Source organism: Thalassophryne amazonica, chromosome 10 (assembly GCF_902500255.1).
Source record: "Thalassophryne amazonica chromosome 10, fThaAma1.1, whole genome shotgun sequence".
NCBI classification, from domain to species: domain Eukaryota; kingdom Metazoa; phylum Chordata; class Actinopteri; order Batrachoidiformes; family Batrachoididae; genus Thalassophryne; species Thalassophryne amazonica.
This window is the reverse complement of record NC_047112.1, coordinates 73,698,366-73,718,407: the sequence shown is the minus strand read 5'-3', so window position 1 is coordinate 73,718,407 and position 20,042 is coordinate 73,698,366. Positions and strand designations below refer to the sequence as shown.

The following is a 20,042-nucleotide window of genomic DNA, read 5'->3' as shown; positions in this document are numbered from 1 at the left end:
AATAAGAACCACATGAAAATCACAATCTCCTATGAATTTGTTGTGTTTTTCCCATATATTTTCTATGTTTGTATATTTGTCATTGTAGAGCAAATAGCTCAGTGGGGTAAGAAATTGTGTTACAATATGTAGAACTGGGTTCATTTCATTGCCACACCCCTTGTATGTGTCAAAGGAGTGGCTTCAGGACAACTCTGTGAATGTCCCTCAGTGAGAGCCCAGACCTGAATCCGAATGAACTTCTCTGGAGAGATCTGAAAATGGCTGTGCACCGACACTCCCCATCCAACCTGATGGAGCTTGAGAGGCATTGAAATGTGGCAAAACTGTCCAAAGATAGGTGCACCAAGCTTGTGACATCATATTCAAGAAGACTTGAGGCTGTAATTGCTGCCAAAGGTGCATCAACAAAGTATTGAACAAAGGGTGTGAATATTTGTGTATATGTGATTTCTTAGTTTTTAATTTTTAATAAATTTGCAAAAATAAAAAAAATCCTTCATTCATGTTGTCATTATGGGGTGTTGTGAGTAGGATTTTGAGTGGAAAAAATGAATTTATTCCATATTGGAATAAAGCTGTAACATAACAAAATGTGGAAAAAGGGAAGCACTGTGAATACTTTCTGGATGCATTGTATGTACAATGACTAATAAAATAAATTATTTTTAATGTTACATTTACTTTTAACTGTGCTTTTTTTTTTTCCTTGAAGGTGCCTCATAAAATTCCTGTTGTTGTTGTTAGTTGCATAAAAATAATTCAAGTACCTTTCCCAATAATGGCAACATTACATTGTACATGGGTCAATGTCAAATACTTCAAATATTACTGCTTATGAAAACAACTCACTGTAATTACTTTATTACCTATAATTAATGTAATAATGTGTGAAAATGTTGTGTGAGGTCAGTGGCAGGAGGGCATGGATCATTTCCCGGCTGTGGAAATTGAGTCAGAGTGGGACTTTGTCCTGCCCTGGTTTATGACTGGCTAAGAGGATCGCCCATCCCAGCAGCATAATTCCATCTGGGTTAAATATTTATACAGAGAGGGAATGACATCACTTACCCACAACACATTCATTCAGATGAGAGAGAGAGAGCTACTCTCAGAGAAGTCACACTGAGCCACTCTGCTGCCAGAAGAACATAATTTTCTAATATTTGTCTTGAAATAGTAACATTTGAACAAATCCGCAATGAAATTTTTGCTTTTTGTTTTTGGTGTGATTCTTACTTTGTGTCAGATTGGAAGGAATCCTGCCAGTGGTAAGTGGAATATTTTTTTGTATTTTGAAAAAGTATGACTGAATTACTTCAGTAATTACATATGATTACTACTATTACCCCTACTACTGCTGCTACATGACCTTTGGACTCACTATTACGCTCTGCTTCAGCACATTTCCCTGAAAAAACTTCACAGAAACAGACGCAGACTAAACACTTGCAACACATGGTCTATATCAGTGTGTCATACTGAAAAAACCAACATATTTCACTTTAATAATCAGTTACAAGCTGTGTAACCCTACTAATGTATCCTTACAAGTTAAACACAGCAGAAATCCAGTCATTCGGAGTTATGTTCATGCTCAGATTAATCATCTTTTCATCATCTTTTCAATTAATTAATTTAATTCACATTTTAAATGTCATCTGCAGCTGGCATGTGCTGGCTGCAGAAGAGTCAAGACCAAAGGTGTGACATGGTGCTGATGAGAGGGGTGACTAGAGAGGAGTGCTGTGCTGGGGGCCGCCTGGATACCGCGTGGTCCAACACCAGTCTGCCCATGAATGAGGTCAGCCTGCTGGGTTTCCTGGGAATCGTCTCCTGTAAACCCTGCAAAGGTAAGCTAAGCTCAATTTTCAGTTTATAAGTTTCACAATACACCTTACGGTACGATGGGACCTGGAGTAATAAAATTTAGACATGCAGACATCCTTAAAGCACAGGCGTGGTCGACCAGCCAAATGAGTGCCCTCTGGCAGCTCACTGTATTGTAGATCTTTAGGAATGTGGCCGTGATCCATTCTCCTGATATATATATATATATATATATATATATATTATCCTCAGATCATGGGAGGAATTTTTGTCCTTGCCGCTGTCACCTGTGTGCTTGCTCTTGGGGTTGGTGGGGTTGGACCTTGGTTGTGTGGGGTGCCTTGAGGTGGCTTTGTTGTGCTTTAGCGCTATAAAATGAAATCAATTGAAATTAAATTGAAAAAATGTATAAAGAAACAACCAAACAAAAAGCAAAAAAACAAACTGCACACTACACCATCATCTCCCGCAGACAGATGGATACTAGGAGGAGGATATATATATATATATATATATATATATATATATATATATATATATATATATATATATATATATATATATATATATATATACCAAATCATTCCAATTGTGTCAAACGATCGGTTACTTAGGGAAGCTAAGATGAGGAGTTTTGCTTGCATTATGAGGTAGTAATAGTGTCAATACTTTGAACATGTGGCACGCATTTCTGTGTTGAGGACCACAGTGGCTAGCCAGGTTTATGTCTGCAATTCACCTGGCTGAGGCAGATAGATGGTCATTTTAAAGATGTGGGGATGAACCAGTTGTATGCCTGGACCCAAAGTACTTCTGTGGTGTCCTGGATGTGGTGAGGTGTAGGATGCAGCACAGCAACAGTGCATGCTCCTAGATTTGACTTGAGAAGTTTGGATCATATGGAAAGTGGGGGGTTCAGTACATGTTTTTGTTGTTCTTATTGTTTTGTTGTTTTTGTTGTTGTTGTTGTTGTCAACTTCATTTTATTTGTTGATATGCATCCATTCCTGCATTTCAGGCCTGAAACCCATTCCAAAAAAGTTGGGACGCTAAAGCATTTACCACTTTGTAATGTCATTCCCTGATTTGTCTGACCACAAAACATGTTTCCACGGTAGGATGGTGCAAACCAGATGCCTCTGAGCCCAAAGCTGCTTTTGGACAAGGTTAACATAAGACTCTCTTTTTTTAACAGTAAACTTTTAAGTGAAATTTGTGAATGTAACACTCTATTGTAATACTTGACAAAGATTTCCCAAACTATTCACTTGCTCCTGTGGTTATATCAGCTATTGATGAATGATGATACAGTGCCATCTGAGGGATTGGAGATTACAGTTTTTCATTTTAGGCTTGCACCCTTGCCCAGAATTCCTTCCAGATTCCTTGAATCATTTAATGATGTTATGCACTGTAGAGGGAGAAATATTCCTGTTAGGGATACAATCTTTTTGCAACCCCATAGTCTTCTGTCATATTCTGATCAGCTTTTGCTAGAAAACAATGAAAATCAATGTTTTGTTGCTGTTGTTGTATTTCATGAAAAACATTCACCCATGACTAACTTTGACATTTTTACACTCAACTGCATTTGGGTGGATTTAAAAAAAAAAAAATAGAACCCCGGTTAAATGCTAAACAAAAAAAGGGCATGAGCATGCATGAGGTCTCAGTCACACAATCCAAACCCCACTGAAGTCTTACAAATGCTAAGAATTTATTGAAAGCCAAGAATGCTGTGCCACCTCGCCCATATTCAAACAGGTTTTGCATAAAAGGATAAACAGGGGTCATGGGTGAACTTTTTAGACTATAGTTACTTATGCATAAAAGCTATGCTAAATATGATACAGGAAATTGTTTTTGAGGAATAAAAATTAAAAAGGTGTATCCCTAATGTCTCCCCTTTCATACTTTCTTTAAGAACCATATTTTTTTTAGTATTTCTATAATTTTCTCACACATTTGTGAACTAAATGGAGATCCTCTGGCCATTTACGCTCCTCAAAGACATATTTTCATGGATATTGCTTTTTGGATCAAATCATGATTACCATCATCTGTTGATGTCCTCTTCCCAACTTCATTTGAATGTATTGCAGGCCAGAAATGCAGGAATAATTAAGAAATGGATGGATGGATGGATGGATGGATGGATGGATGGATGGATGGATGGATGGATGGATGGATGGATGGATGGATGGATGGATGGATGGATGGATGGATGGATGGATGGATGGATGGATGGTTGGTTTTCACTTTTGATAACAGTTTTGTCTTCATTGTGAAGCCCCTGTCCCTATAAATACATAGAAATTTTGACTCGACATGTCACTCGATAAGTATTGCTTCAAGAACTCTGGTCACATGACAAACAGCCAACACAAACTCACTCTGACTTCGCTGTGAAACTTTCACCAAGTGATGTAATACAGTACTTTCATTATCTGCTCCTTCAGTCTTGTCTTTCCTCTCTGGAGATGTACTTGTGATTCAAGACATTTACACAATAAGTTCTGGTGAAGGTTTGTTCCAGCGACAGTGGTCAGCAGTGCAGTAGTCCAGTGGATTTCATAAGTACTACAGGTCAACCAGGGAACAGCCTAAAACTGAAAGTGGAACTAGAACCTTGACCAGTACAAAACTAAAACCACATCTGAAGACCTAAGAAGGTACAGTATCATGGCATAGCAGCTGAAAATGTTCTCATTTCTTGTTCATCTTCTTCGTTAATCAAGTTATCATTATTATTTTTATTACTGTTCCATAAAATAGAACATTACAACACAACAATAAAACAAAATTTTGCATTTATAAGAACAATTAAGACTGAGCACCAAATACAAATAAAACATCTCAACCACCCACTATATATATAAAGAAGGCAAAACCATAAAAATCAATCAATCAATCAATCAATTTTTTTTATATAGCGCCAAATCACAACAAACAGTTGCCCCAAGGCGCTTTATATTGTAAGGCAAGGCCATACAATAATTATGTAAAACCCCAACGGTCAAAACGACCCCCTGTGAGCAAGCACTTGGCTACAGTGGGAAGGAAAAACTCCCTTTTAACAGGAAGAAACCTCCAGCAGAACCAGGCTCAGGGAGGGGCAGTCTTCTGCTGGGACTGGTTGGGGCTGAGGGAGAGAACCAGGAAAAAGACATGCTGTGGAGGGGAGCAGAGATCGATCACTAATGATTAAATGCAGAGTGGTGCATACAGAGCAAAAAGAGAAAGAAACAGTGCATCATGGGAACCCCCCAGCAGTCTACGTCTATAGCAGCATAACTAAGGGATGGTTCAGGGTCACCTGATCCAGCCCTAACTATAAGCTTTAGCAAAAAGGAAAGTTTTAAGCCTAATCTTAAAAGTAGAGAGGGTGTCTGTCTCCCTGATCTGAATTGGGAGCTGGTTCCACAGGAGAGGAGCCTGAAAGCTGAAGGCTCTGCCTCCCATTCTACTCTTACAAACCCTAGGAACTACAAGTAAGCCTGCAGTCTGAGAGCGAAGCGCTCTATTGGGGTGATATGGTACTACGAGGTCCCTAAGATAAGATGGGACCTGATTATTCAAAACCTTATAAGTAAGAAGAAGAATTTTAAATTCTATTATAGAATTAACAGGAAGCCAATGAAGAGAGGCCAATATGGGTGAGATATGCTCTCTCCTTCTAGTCCCCGTCAGTACTCTAGCTGCAGCATTTTGAATTAACTGAAGGCTTTTTAGGGAACTTTTAGGACAACCTGATAATAATGAATTACAATAGTCCAGCCTAGAGGAAATAAATGCATGAATTAGTTTTTCAGCATCACTCTGAGACAAGACCTTTCTGATTTTAGAGATATTGCGTAAATGCAAAAAAGCAGTCCTACATATTTGTTTAATATGCGCTTTGAATGACATATCCTGATCAAAAATGACTCCAAGATTTCTCACAGTATTACTAGAGGTCAGGGTAATGCCATCCAGAGTAAGGATCTGGTTAGACACCATGTTTCTAAGATTTGTGGGGCCAAGTACAATAACTTCAGTTTTATCTGAGTTTAAAAGCAGGAAATTAGAGGTCATCCATGTCTTTATGTCTGTAAGACAATCCTGCAGTTTAGCTAATTGGTGTGTGTCCTCTGGCTTCATGGATAGATAAAGCTGGGTATCATCTGCGTAACAATGAAAATTTAAGCAATACCGTCTAATAATACTGCCTAAGGGAAGCATGTATAAAGTGAATAAAATTGGTCCTAGCACAGAACCTTGTGGAACTCCATAATTAACTTTAGTCTGTGAAGAAGATTCCCCATTTACATGAACAAATTGTAATCTATTAGACAAATATGATTCAAACCACCGCAGCGCAGTGCCTTTAATACCTATGGCATGCTCTAATCTCTGTAATAAAATTTTATGGTCAACAGTATCAAAAGCAGCACTGAGGTCTAACAGAACAAGCACAGAGATGAGTCCACTGTCCGAGGCCATAAGAAGATCATTTGTAACCTTCACTAATGCTGTTTCTGTACTATGATGAATTCTAAAACCTGACTGAAACTCTTCAAATAGACCATTCCTCTGCAGATGATCAGTTAGCTGTTTTACAACTACCCTTTCAAGAATTTTTGAGAGAAAAGGAAGGTTGGAGATTGGCCTATAATTAGCTAAGATAGCTGGGTCAAGTGATGGCTTTTTAAGTAATGGTTTAATTACTGCCACCTTAAAAGCCTGTGGTACATAGCCAACTAACAAAGATAGATTGATCATATTTAAGATCGAAGCATTAAATAATGGTAGGGCTTCCTTGAGCAGCCTGGTAGGAATGGGGTCTAATAAACATGTTGATGGTTTGGATGAAGTAACTAATGAAAATAACTCAGACAGAACAATCGGAGAGAAAGAGTCTAACCAAATACAGGCATCACTGAAAGCAGCCAAAGATAACGATATGTCTTTGGGATGGTTATGAGTAATTTTTTCTCTAATAGTTAAAATTTTGTTAGCAAAGAAAGTCATGAAGTCATTACTAGTTAAAGTTAATGGAATACTCAGCTCAATAGAGCTCTGACTCTTTGTCAGCCTGGCTACAGTGCTGAAAAGAAACCTGGGGTTGTTCTTATTTTCTTCAATTAGTGATGAGTAGAAAGATGTCCTAGCTTTACAGAGGGCTTTTTTATAGAGCAACAGACTCTTTTTCCAGGCTAAGTGAAGATCTTCTAAATTAGTGAGACGCCATTTCCTCTCCAACTTACGGGTTATCTGCTTTAAGCTACGAGTTTGTGAGTTATACCACGGAGTCAGACACTTCTGATTTAAAGCTCTCTTTTTCAGAGGAGCTACAGCATCCAAAGTTGTCTTCAATGAGGATGTAAAACTATTGACGAGATACTCTATCTCCCTTACAGAGTTTAGGTAGCTACTCTGCACTGTGTTGGTATATGGCATTAGAGAACATAAAGAAGGAATCATATCCTTAAACCTAGTTACAGCGCTTTCTGAAAGACTTCTAGTGGTCCCAACCCTGGATAGTCACGGTTTGGAGGATTTAAGAAAATTGGCCAGATTTCTAGAAATGAGAGCTGCTCCATCCAAAGTGGGATGGATGCCGTCTCTCCTAACAAGACCAGGTTTTCCCCAGAAGCTTTGCCAATTATCTATGAAGCCCACCTCATTTTTTGGACACCACTCAGACAGCCAGCAATTCAAGGAGAACATGCGGCTAAACATGTCACTCCCGGTCCGATTGGGGAGGGGCCCAGAGAAAACTACAGAGTCCGACATTGTTTTTGCAAAGTTACACACCGATTTAATGTTAATTTTAGTGACCTCCGATTGGCGTAACCGGGTGTCATTACTGCCGACGTGAATTACAATCTTACCAAATTTACGCTTAGCCTTAGCCAGCAGTTTCAAATTTCCTTCAATGTCGCCTGCTCTGGCCCCCGGAAGACAATTGACTATGGTTGCTGGTGTCGCTAACTTCACATTTCTCAAAACAGAGTCGCCAATAACCAGAGTTTGATCCTCGGCGGGTGTGTCGTCGAGTGGGGAAAAACGGTTAGAGATGTGAACGGGTTGGCGGTGTACACGGGGCTTCTGTTTAGGGCTACGCTTCCTCCTCACAGTCACCCAGTCAGCCTGCTTTCCCGGCTGCCCGGGATCTGCCAGGGGGGAACTAACGGCGGCTAAGCTACCTTGGTCCGCACCGACTACAGGGGCCTGGCTAGCTGTAGAATTTTCCACGGTGCGGAGCCGAGTCTCCAATTCGCCCAGCCTGGCCTCCAAAGCTACGAATAAGCTACAGTTATTACAAGTACCGTTACTGCTAAAGGAGGCCGAGGAATAACTAAACATTTCACACCCAGAGCAGAAAAGTGCGGGAGAGACAGGAGAAGCCGCCATGCTAAATCGGCTAAGAGCTAGTAGCTACGCTAAGCTAGCGGATTCCTAAAAACACGCAAAGTGAATAATGTGTAAATAATTTAGAGGTGATTCAGCAGAAGGAGTGCTTTAGTTAAGGCACGTAAAGATTACACTGGGAAACAAATCGTAATCTAGATAACTAGATCAATCTAACTGCGCAGATTAAACAGCTAACAGATACAGAAAAACACCGCTGTGCTCCGGAACAGGAAGTGATACAATACCGCAGTGAGAGCCAACCACCAGTAGAGTCAAATCAAATCAAAGCAGCTGAAAACAAATGGGTTTTAATGATACCAGGCTACAATCTGAGAAATTAAAATACAATGCAGATCATGTTATTTGTGAAATGAGCACAATGGGTTCTCTTTAAATCTCCTCTGGAAATATAACATATAGCCATGAACCCATGAAAGGCATACTGCACTTTTCAGAAAACATTTTCAGATTTTAGCTTGGTAACGTGTTGTTATACGACTGGCATTAGCACACAGGCACACTGTGAGCACATGGTGCTGCGTTCAATGTCACAGTGATCTGATAATAATTGTGACACACAACTGTAGACTGCTGCTGGGGAGAATCTGACCTAATAGGGAACCACAGACTTGTTTGAACCCTTGCGTGATATCGTGGGATTTGACCACTTCTGGGGACAGCCTGCACAAAAACAGCATCACTTCACATGGAAAAATGGTGTACTGTTTTGTTTTCGGCTCCAATATCCGAAGCAGTCGCAAAAAGTGGAGAAGGGAAGACAAGGCAAATGGGAGCAGTTGTGTTGGTAAGTTTTTGCACCTTGACAGAGTAGCTTCATTCTCTCACCTGCACAACCGCCTCAACATGATTGACCTCCGGGTCATAAACAGACCTCAACATATGTCCGCTTTCCACTGCATCTTCACTTTTTCTTTGTATTTTCACTTTGTTTGTCGTGTAATTTGCCCAAAAACTCAGAGAAAGTGCTGTGTTTCTGATGAGGACAGACGAGTGCTGTCCCCAGATGTAGAATTATGCTCTTTCATTTTGCCTCTTTACCACCCACCCTCAAACAAAGCTACGGTACCCAGTTACCTCCTATTTGGACTAAGGATGTTTAATCAAGACCAAAAATCAGCTGTGGGAGGCTGTCCTAAGATAAGGAGTATCACTTACACTGTGAGGGAGCATCAGGTATGACAATTTGGCCATGTGGCACAATTCTCTGAGCATGGTCCAGCATATGGTCCCAGTCTGACCAGAGTAGGACCATATGTACTCTGGCAATCTTAATTTAACACTGTTGATGTTAGTTTTACACTGGTGATTTTACTGTGTAGATGGTTACCTTCCAGAGGTGTGGATGGATTGGTTGTTAGCTATAAAGGACCTGGGATGGTCCTATGGCGTGGTGGATGCAGTAACATGTGGTACCAGTATACGTTCCAAGATTTGATTTGACTTCACTTTGATTGAAAGCACCAGGTTTGGTTGTGGTGTTGAACTGCAGTCTTTGTGATTGACTGATTGATCGATTGTTAGTTCTGGATTCCATGCACATAGACAATCTCACACACACACATCGTGTTTCATCAATTCACAATACGTCAACACAATCATTTCAGATAGTCAGAGAGAGAAACAAAATATGTTTGTGAAAGCAAAACTGGTCATGATAGAAGCATGATAGATGCTCCACACAAACACATGGAGAACGTGCAAACTCTACACAGAAAGGCTAGAAGTGGGAATTGATGCCATGACCCTCTCACTACGAGGCAACAGTGCTAACCACTAAGCCACTGTGCCGCCCCCATTTCACCACACAACAAGCTATATTATTCCACTCACTCACTCATTTTCAACCACTTATCCGGGATCCGGTCGAGGGGTATAATATTCCAGGTATTTGTAATTTTTTTAAAAAACAAAGCCCTCTACGACAGGTAGTGGCTGCATCGAGTGGCCTCTGAGCTACCAATAGAGCAACAAAATCCCAAATTATGCATAACGTTATGGCTTAAAACATATTAAACTAAGTTTGAAAAAAGATCACCCCCTTACAGTTGTCAGTGAGGGGGAAACCACCTATAGAGAGCAAAACCGTGTGTCCGGGCTGCAGACTGTTTGCCTTCTCCTGTTCTTTGGCGACCAGTTTGACTGTGACTTCCAGACTGTTTTGACTCTGAGCTGATTAGTTTCAGAACAGAGAAGCACATGTTGAGAAAGGTCCTGAGAAAAAATCCTGCGTACGTCTAACAGCGACTCTGCAGTGTGTAGAATTACAGCTCCTTTTGTACTTTGACATTACAGCGTGTCAGAGGACCACGGGGCTTCCACATTTCAGACTTCTTATAGCCTTTAAACACCTCTGACAGCTCTTTGAAATCTGTCTCCTTAAAAGCCCCCCTGTTCCTTGCGGGAGCTTAGCTCCGTTCCATACACATAGATCTGTTGTGAAAACCAGCCAAGTTCACATTCCACCAGGCGAGACACCCCTCTACGAAATGATAAAGAGATGTGGTTGTTCTAAATATTGTGCAAGGTGAAAATTGTTATGGTCTGGGGACAAGCTTGGATTTCATGCTTGTTTCGCCTGAGGAGTCCTTGTGGATCACCTGATGTCTGCAGACTTGTTAATGCAGTAACATGAAACTGACAAGCACGCATGTGAAACCCCTTTTTGTGCTTTTTTAGACACATGTGAAGGAGTCACATGCGGCCCAGGGAAGGTTTGCAAGATGAAGACGGGAAGGCCCCAGTGTGTGTGCTCTCCAGACTGCTCTCACATTTCCCGGAAGCATGCTGTGTGTGGCAGCGACGGGAAGTCATACAGGGATGAGTGTGCCCTACTGATGGCCCGCTGCATGGGATACCCAGACCTCGAGGTCATGTACCAGGGAGAGTGCAAAAGTAAGATACTTTTTTTTTTTTGCAAGTGTAAATTCAAACACCAGGGGGCGATCACACTGGGAAATGGAAGCACAAGTTTTATAGATAGGAATGAGCATTTCTGAAAACCCGTTTGTTCTTCTTTTTTTTCCCACATTGCTATAACTTCTCTTTGGATCACAAGTCAGCTGTTAACTGCTAATTAATGATGAAAGCACATATGTGCAGTTGTTGCCAACTCCTCAGTAAAAAAGTAGCTATTTCTGTCCTAAAAGTCGCAAGAAGTTGCTAAATGGCGTCATCGTCTAATTTGCATATTATTTGCATAATATGAAGTGGTAACAGATGCTGTAGGAAAGTTCAAAAAGTCAAAGTTCTTTATTAGTCGTCTCCTTTCGGAGAAATTTAGTTTGGTGCATGAGGGGGCTCACCTGCACAGACAATAAAAACAGGACCAGCCTTTACACAATAAAAGCCACAGAAATAAATATCACTGACGATAAAATAACATAAATAACCAAAAATAACCTTAAAAATCGCTGTAATCAACCCACTATATACTACTAAATCCACACAGCCATTTACTACTCACCATTTAACTGAAAAATGTGCAAAATTTATCCTATGACATAAGTACAATTTAAGCTTGTTCATTAATAAGCTTAATAGACAACAGAACAAATGAGTGTTTGTACCGATTATATTTGCACAAAGGAACATGATATCTCTTTCCAGAGTTTAACAAGGTGTACTCTGAGTGCAGAACATGTGAGCTGTCCATTAAGATGTTTTTTGCTTGTGTAATGGTTGCTCTGTCAGAGAGTTCTTGAAAACTGGGAGGAGTGTGGCCCATAATCTTACCTGCAGTCTTTATAAGGGCATGGATCTGTGCTTTCAATTTGACTGGAAGGTTCCCAGACCAGTTGGTGATACCAAAGCAAAAAATGGACTCAATCGTAGCTCTGTAAAAGATTAGCATAATGTTCTTGCAGACCCCGAATAAATGGAGTCTGTGCAAAAAGTGCAACCGTTGGTGAATTCTGACACTGACAGAAGTAACATGTGTCTGCCAGCTTAAGTTACTGTCAATGTGAACACCAAGATATTTGTAAGAGGTCACCTGTTTAATTGTGAGGTTGTTTATGACAACAGGACTATGGTCACCGGCTGATCTGGGATCCAGCATCATCTCCGACGTCTTGTTTGTATTTATCTGGAGTTTATGGTTGTCACACCAAACCACAAAATCATTCACAGCAGCCATATGGGAAGAAACATCAAGTGACCTGGAAAGTAAACTCAGAATGACAGTATCATCAGAAAACTTCACCACATACTGATCAGGCCCAGAGCTAACACAGTCATTAGTGTACAAAGTAAAGAGGAATGGTGAGCTGACGCACCCCTGCGGAGCCCTCGTACAGCTCACCACTGTATCTGAAAGTGTTCCGTTTATTTTCACTTGCTGTGGTCGATCCGTCAAAAATGAATGATATTACTTAATTAAAAAGGGGTTAACTTTCATTTGTGCGAACTTCCTAAGAAGAATGTGTGGCTGAATAGAGTTAAACGCAGAACTAAAATCAATAAACAACATTCTAGCATATGTACCAGGCTTATCAAGGTGCTGTAATGTGAGGTGCATCAAAGTTGTTATAGCATCACTTGTGCTGCGTTTCCTTTTATAAGCAAACTGGTAGCTGTCTAAAAATGGCTCCACATCAGTTTGAAGCACATCTATCATACGTCGCTCCAAAACTTTACAAACATTTGAGGTAAGTGCCACTGGCCTATAGGAAAAAGAATAAAGTTGTGGGAAAGACAAAAAAAAGTGAGCAAAAACACCTTAGTAATATTTAGAACTACAAATAAACCATTAAAATTGGCCATCACTTCTCAAAATAAAATAATATCTTCTCAAGGCCAGGACTTCTCAAAGTCTGGGGACTAATTTGGTCTACGTCCAGCAGCAGTGATTTATGAAAGAAACAAATTTTTTATTTTAGATCCCACTCTAAAACAGGGCGGGATCAGCTGCACCGGCATCACCCGTGTGTGATGCATTTGCATTTTGAATGTGGAGGAATGTAGATCTTCGTCCGCTCCATGCTTTGCAGCTGCCGTGGGTGGAGCATATACTATGTGTGACCGCAGGACCTTTGTGGCCAGGATGGCGGTGGGATCGAACCCAAACAGCTCACACTAAAGACCATTACTCTACCAGGTCAGCCAAAGGGGAATTCCCCATTAGCCAAGCTAGCAGGAACGTCTTTTCAATCAGGACCCGGGACCTTCATCCCGCTACATATCTCCCCACCATTTTTGACTTTGTCCCAAAGTCACAGGTGCATTTAAGCATGTTCTGTGACTACCCACATCCTGTTCGTGACGCTAGATTGTGACCGCAGCAACTTTGTGGCCGGAACGGCGGTGGGCTCAAACCCGGACGTCTCACACTAAAGACCATTCCTTTACCAGGTCAGCCAAAGGGGAATTCCCCGTTAGCCAAGCTAGCGGGAACGTCTTTTCAATCAGGACCTGGGACCTTCATCCCGCTACATATGTACTGACATTTGTGACTGCTTTGGGGCGGTGAGAACAGAGACTGTAGATCAATACGTGCTTTCACTTTTGAGTAGCCAAACACCAGAAAAGTCCCCAATGACACCAGGAAAAGTAGCTAGACTTGTTGGTAGACGCATTTGAGAAAATAAGTAAGAGGCATTGGAAAGTAGTGGACAGCAGTGCATATATGCTAATAATCCATAAGTGGCAGGTGTAGCATATCAAGATGGTGAATAAAGAGAATGAGATGTACCTCAATAAAAGGCCACTATCAAATGTGCAGTTGGTCTTTGAAAAAAGATTAGAGATTCAAGACAACATTGTTTATCCCCGTGGGACAAACCAAGTCTCACAGAGCAACAGAGCAGATTAGCAAAAAGACCTGTATTCGGTGAACAGGCCAGATGTGGCAGTCCTGGGATGGCATGGTTACATGTGATCTCTAGTTGTGAGGCTGATGTTGGAGGCAACCTATGGTTGATTAATGATCATTTGGTTGATGTACATTCTTGGAGTCAGTGTGTCATCTGCACACTCCCTCAAAATATGTTCCCACTGTAGCATCGTGTTGTGTGATAAAACTGCACATTTAAAGTGGTCTTTTATCGTGACCAGTCCAATAATCATGCTGTTTAATCAGCATCTTGATATGACATACCTGCCAGATCAATAGATATCTAAATAAGAGCCTTAATAAAGAGCTTCCAGCTCCATACATTATTGAATGAACAGGGAGCTGAATGGTTTGTTTCATTTAATGGACCAGCATCAGTGAATGAAGACTGCATTAAGCAGTTCAGGTGATGGTCTAGTGGTTAAGGTGTTGGGCATGAGTCCAGAAGATCATGGTTTCAAATCCCCGCCTGACTGGAAAATCACTAAGGGCACTTGGGCAAGGCCTTTAATCCCCTATTGCTCCCGGTGTGTAGTGAGCGCCTTGTATGGCAGCACCCTGACATCGGGGTGAATGTGAGACATAATTGTAAAGCGCTTTGAGCGTCTGATGCAGATGGAAAAGCACTATATAAATGCAGTCCATTTACCATTTACCATTATGACTTGAGACTTGACTTGGGACTTGCTGATTCATAACTTGAGAGTGATTTGATGGTGACTTTGTCTCACCTCTGGGAGATGGAGTAATGCCCAACTGAGAAGCCCCTGAGCGGTGGAGGAACATGCATATGGAAGCCTGGAGCTTTAGCATGTCCCCGCTGCCAGGCCAGAAGCCAAACAAGGACATACCATGGAGAAACTTTCAAATCCGAAAGAAGACATAAAAAAATGTGTCTGCTGTTTTGAACAGTTTTTTGTAGCACTGTTGTTGCTGCATGCTGCAAACCTGTGAGCTAACTAGTTGACCGGCCTTCTTTAGGTACCTTCAGACCAATGGACCTTTGGAATAGTGATTCATTTATCATAATGCTAGTATGAATTGCCCCATTGTTTCGCTATTGTTGTTAATGACATCCAAACTTATCATGGGTAGACAGCCCTATTACCTGTGAATAATACATCATTAATTAAGGTTTGTGCGTCATCACCAGCTATTTTTTTATTAGCGTGGAGCTTATAATTAGAAATAATACTAACATCACAAGTGCATTGTTAAATTATGCAGTGACAGCCAAATGTTACCCAATGAAAATATAACACTAATATAAAGTATTTGTTTGGGAAAAAAATGCCTCATCATGTCTGTTATTGAGCTAGCTGCATGCTAAGAGCCAAGCTAGCTGGATTGTTGAGCCATTCTAGTGGCAGGGCTAGCTAGCGTCACGGGTAAAACTCAATTTGCGACTGTAAAATCCAGCATGAACGGCCGCAAATCATCAGACACAACAGGATTATTCCCTAAATGTATTATACACTCAACAAAAATATAAACGCAACACTTTTGGTTTTGCTTCCATTTTGTATGAGATGAACTGAAAGATCTAAAACATTTTCCACATACACAATATCACCATTTCCCTCAAATATTGTTCACAAACCAGTCTAAATCTGTGATAGTGAGCACTTCTCCTTTGCTGAGATAATCCATCCCACCTCACAGGTGTGCCATATCAAGATGCTGATTAGACACCATGATTAGTGCACAGGTGTGCCTTAGACTGCCCACAATAAAAGGCCACTCTGAAAGGTGCAGTTTTGTTTTATTGGGGGGGGGATACCAGTCAGTATCTGGTGTGACCACCATTTGCCTCATGCAGTGCAACACATCTCCATCGCATAGAGTTGATCAGGTTGTCAATTGTGGCCTGTGGAATGTTGGTCCACTCCTCTTCAATGGCTGTGCGAAGTTGCTGGATATTGGCAGGAACTGGTACACGCTGTCGTATACGCCGGTCCAGAGCATCTCAAACATGCTTAATGGGTGACATGTCCGGTGAGTATGCCGGCCATGCAAGAACTGGGACATTTTCAGCTTCCAAGAATTGTGTACAGATCCTTGAAACATGGGGCCGTGCATTATCCTGCTGCAACATGAGGTGATGTTCTTGGATGTATGGCACAACAATGGGCCTCAGGATCTCGTCACGGTATCTCTGTGCATTCAAAATGCCATCAATAAAATGCACCTGTGTTCTTCGTCCATAACAGACGCCTGCCCATACCATAACCCCACCGCCACCATGGGCCACTCGATCCACAACATTGACATCAGAAAACCGCTCACCCACATGACGCCACACACGCTGTCTGCCATCTGCCCTGAACAGTGTGAACCGGGATTCATCCGTGAAGAGAACACCTCTCCAACGTGCCAAACGCCAGCGAATGTGAGCATTTGCCCACTCAAGTCGGTTACAACGACGAACTGGAGTCAGGTCGAGACCCCGATGAGGATGCCGAGCATGCAGATGAGCTTCCCTGAGACGGTTTCTGACAGTTTGTGCAGAAAGTCTTTGGTTATGCAAACCGATTGTTTCAGCAGCTGTCCGAGTGGCTGGTCTCAGATGATCTTGGAGGTGAACATGCTGGATGTGGAGGTCCTGGGCTGGTGTGGTTACACGTGGTCTGCGGTTGTGAGGCTGGTTGGATGTACTGCCAAATTCTCTGAAACGCCTTTGAAGACGGCTTATGGTAGAGAAATGAACATTCAATACACGAGCAATAGCTCTGGTTGACATTCCTGCTGTCAGCATGCCAATTGCACGCTCCCTCAAATCTTGTGACATCTGTGGCATTGTGCTGTGTGATAAAACTGCACCTTTCAGAGTGGCCTTTTATTGTGGACAGTCTAAGGCACACCTGTGTACTAATCATGGTGTCTAATCAGCATCTTGGTATGGCACACCTGTGAGGTGGGATGGATTATCTCAGCAAAGGAGAAGTGCTCACTATCACAGATTTAGACTGGTTTGTGAACAATATTTGAGGGAAATGGTGATATTGTGTATGTGGAAAAAGTTTTAGATCTTTGAGTTCATCTCATACAAAATGGGAGCAAAACCAAAAGTGTTGCGTTTATATTTTTGTTGAGTGTATGTTATAGCTACTGTATCTAGTATGATGTTTGTCATCCTTGTAGAATTCTAGCTGTCCAATTAGGCTTTAGTTAAGCAAACATTTTGCTTCCTTTGGCACATCAACACAAATCTAAAAAGTGCATTGACACTATATGTGTGAGAAATTCACATGTAAAGTGATGAAACCCCTTCTTAAAACTGTAAGGAGGTTAATATTTATTCAGTCATGGTCAAATCTAAAGTATACATTTAACATCATGATTTGAAGTCCTGTTGGTTGTGTCTTGTACAGAGTCCTGCTCCAAAGTGGTGTGTCCTGGAACTCACACCTGTGTAACTGACCAGACCAATAGTGCTCACTGCGTGATGTGCCGCACTGTGCCTTGCCCAATACCCATGCCATCCGAGCAGCCCATCTGTGGCAATGACAACATCACTTACCCCAGTGCCTGCCATCTCCGCCGAGCCACCTGCTTTCTTGGCCACTCCATAGGAGTCCGTCACTATGGCCACTGCAACAGTAAGGCTTCATACATCATAACTCTTTGCCACTACCTGTATATTATTTTGCTAAATAATAACGTAATTGATGTGCAACCAGTATTTAGACTCCCTCTTTTTTTTACTTTTATGCAGGTCCCCCAAGGAGATCTTACAGTTTTGATGGCAGTGAAGAAAATGCAGTTTAGATTCTGGACTTGATCCTTTTGCAAGGCTGGAGCTGGTCGACAAACTTTTCTGAGTATGATACTTAACTTTCCATGTTGTCCTTTTGACAATCACTCCCCCTCCTCATTGTACATAGAAAATGATTAAGAAGACCACTGTTGGAATTGATAGGGCTTCTCTCTTGTCAAAATCATGTTGACACGAACATGTTTGTGTTCATCTACTAATCTGGAGAAGTGAGGGTAGTCAAGATACGAGTTTTTGCAGCAAAATATACCATGAGCATTTCATGAGAGGTGCCCATATTGTAAATAGAATACCACTACTATTTATTGGAGAACATATCAAACATTATTTATGTTTCTATCCTGTATACTTATCCAGTTATTTTTGGGAAAGCTGATGCAGAAAAAAAAGAAAAAAGAAAATGTATTTATTGTAGTTTGTTTATTGAGTACTTAGAATAGTGGTGGCTGGCATTGGCATTTTACACGTTTTTGCAGGTTTTTCAGTCTCCAGTTCCCACAAACAGTTTTCCCTCATTAGCAGATGGAAAGTAGCCCATATTAGTTCAGAAACGTGATACAATTTAACTTGCCAATGTGGCCGCAATCCACCACAAGAAAGAAGAGAACTAGAGTTTTAGAGCATTGTGTACGAATTTTAGATTGGGACAGAAGAAGGAATCTATACTCGACCTTCCTCTGGATTAAAATCTAAACTCTGTCAGTAACACCATGGGTACAGTCTACGCAGGTCCTCTCAAATCACTCCAGGCCTGTTTGCTGCTTTGATTTGCTTAGGATTTTAAAAGAATTTCCTGGACAGACAAATGTGATTACCATCACATTACTGAAAATAAAATTGAATTTGTCTGGGAATGGATCAGAGTCAGACCAAAACATGACACTGATTAATGCCACCACCAAAGATTATCCAACCAGCTACAAGTTGGCAATGATGAACTGAATAAACATGCAAATGCATTTATTTTTAAGTGGTCCAAAAAATGTTTAATCAGAAGTTAGAGTACTTTGCCGTGTACCTACCTGTGTAATTACTTACTACTTACTGTGAAATTTCAATGATAAATGCTTCAACATATTTTTGTATTTTTGTACTGCCATTTCAAACCAACCATAAAGTTTAATATTTGTCATAACGTGTCTTTTTTTCTTTTGCACAGGTGAAGGTTCCCTTCACCTCTCCACTAAATGACACCTCATATGCAGCATTTGTTTCCATTGGATAAAATAATACCAGATACTTTTTTGGATGCACCTCGTACATTTCATACCATCGTATTACATAAAATCACCTACAAACATTTGACTCACTACTTTGTATATTTTAACTTAACAGGACAATATTCTACAAGCAAGCTGTGGCAACATCACCCTTTTCCCTCCCTACGGTTGTTGCTACACGGAGAAACGGGTGGATTTAGTCTTCACAGGGACACAGGACATTTGAAATATAAAGACATCTGCTGATAATTCATCAGTAACAACCCATGCATGAATACAACATATAAAAAAAACATATTACAAACAGTAATCGTAATGTTAAGAGCGAAAACAAAAGCTCACACAATCTCAGGCAAAATTCCGGTAAAAACAGATTAAACAGCTTTTCACTCACCTTCAACACACGTGCAGGCGCCGGATCTCTGTGCATGAGTCACTGAGGTATTTGCATGTGAGGTATGTCTCAAAAGCCAGTTGCAACAGCTGCACTTTACTTCCATGGCTTGTGCACAGTCGTCACTAGACACTAACTAGATGGTAAAGGGTGAAATATTCACATAGGTATAAATTGCAATGGTCACAGAACTTCCAGCTTTATGTCTCCTTCCAGTTGAGACCAGCTCACCATGTCTGCGCAGATCTGTTTTGCCACCAGAAAACTCCACCACAATTTCCCCCTGCGTTCATTCAACACCACAGTGTTGTACGTCTTGCAATTCAGATTAAAGGGAAGGACATTCTGATGGGTTGATACTAGGATTACAACACAGCCGTGAATGATGGACCCAGACAAATACCAACCACAATGCACACTCTGCCCACCTTTGCACTCAGTTTACATGCCTGTTTACAAGATAGTAACAAAGACTTGAACAAGCCCTCAGTGGATTTGTGTTCTGCGTGTTGGATCGTGCACTATAGATCCTCAGTAAGGGCCCCTTCACACATAGTGCGAATAAAGTACAACTCA

At 41.1% G+C, this 20,042-nt stretch overlaps 1 protein-coding gene across 1 annotated transcript; it reads left to right on the top strand.

Moving 5' to 3' along the window:
• The first annotated feature begins 843 nt into the window (after positions 1 to 843).
• Positions 844 to 18,984, top strand: fstl3 (follistatin-like 3 (secreted glycoprotein)). The gene is made up of 5 exons (XM_034180271.1): positions 844 to 1,271; positions 1,668 to 1,853; positions 10,924 to 11,139; positions 17,449 to 17,676; positions 17,793 to 18,984. Exons 1-5 carry the CDS (start codon positions 1,202 to 1,204, stop codon positions 17,843 to 17,845), a joined length of 753 nt encoding a protein of 250 aa, XP_034036162.1. The 5' UTR covers positions 844 to 1,201; the 3' UTR covers positions 17,846 to 18,984.
• The last annotated feature ends 1,058 nt before the right edge of the window (positions 18,985 to 20,042 follow it).

Bases quoted from the DNA above. Each gene is read 5' to 3' on its own strand.
- fstl3 (XM_034180271.1), top strand. From the start codon at position 1,202: ATGAAATTTTTGCTTTTTGTTTTTGGTGTGATTCTTACTTTGTGTCAG. The intron at 1,854-10,923 runs GTAAGCTAAGCT...GTGCTTTTTTAG, and splicing joins CTCCTGTAAACCCTGCAAAG to ACACATGTGAAGGAGTCACA. The intron at 17,677-17,792 runs GTAAGGCTTCAT...ACTTTTATGCAG, and splicing joins TCACTATGGCCACTGCAACA to GTCCCCCAAGGAGATCTTAC.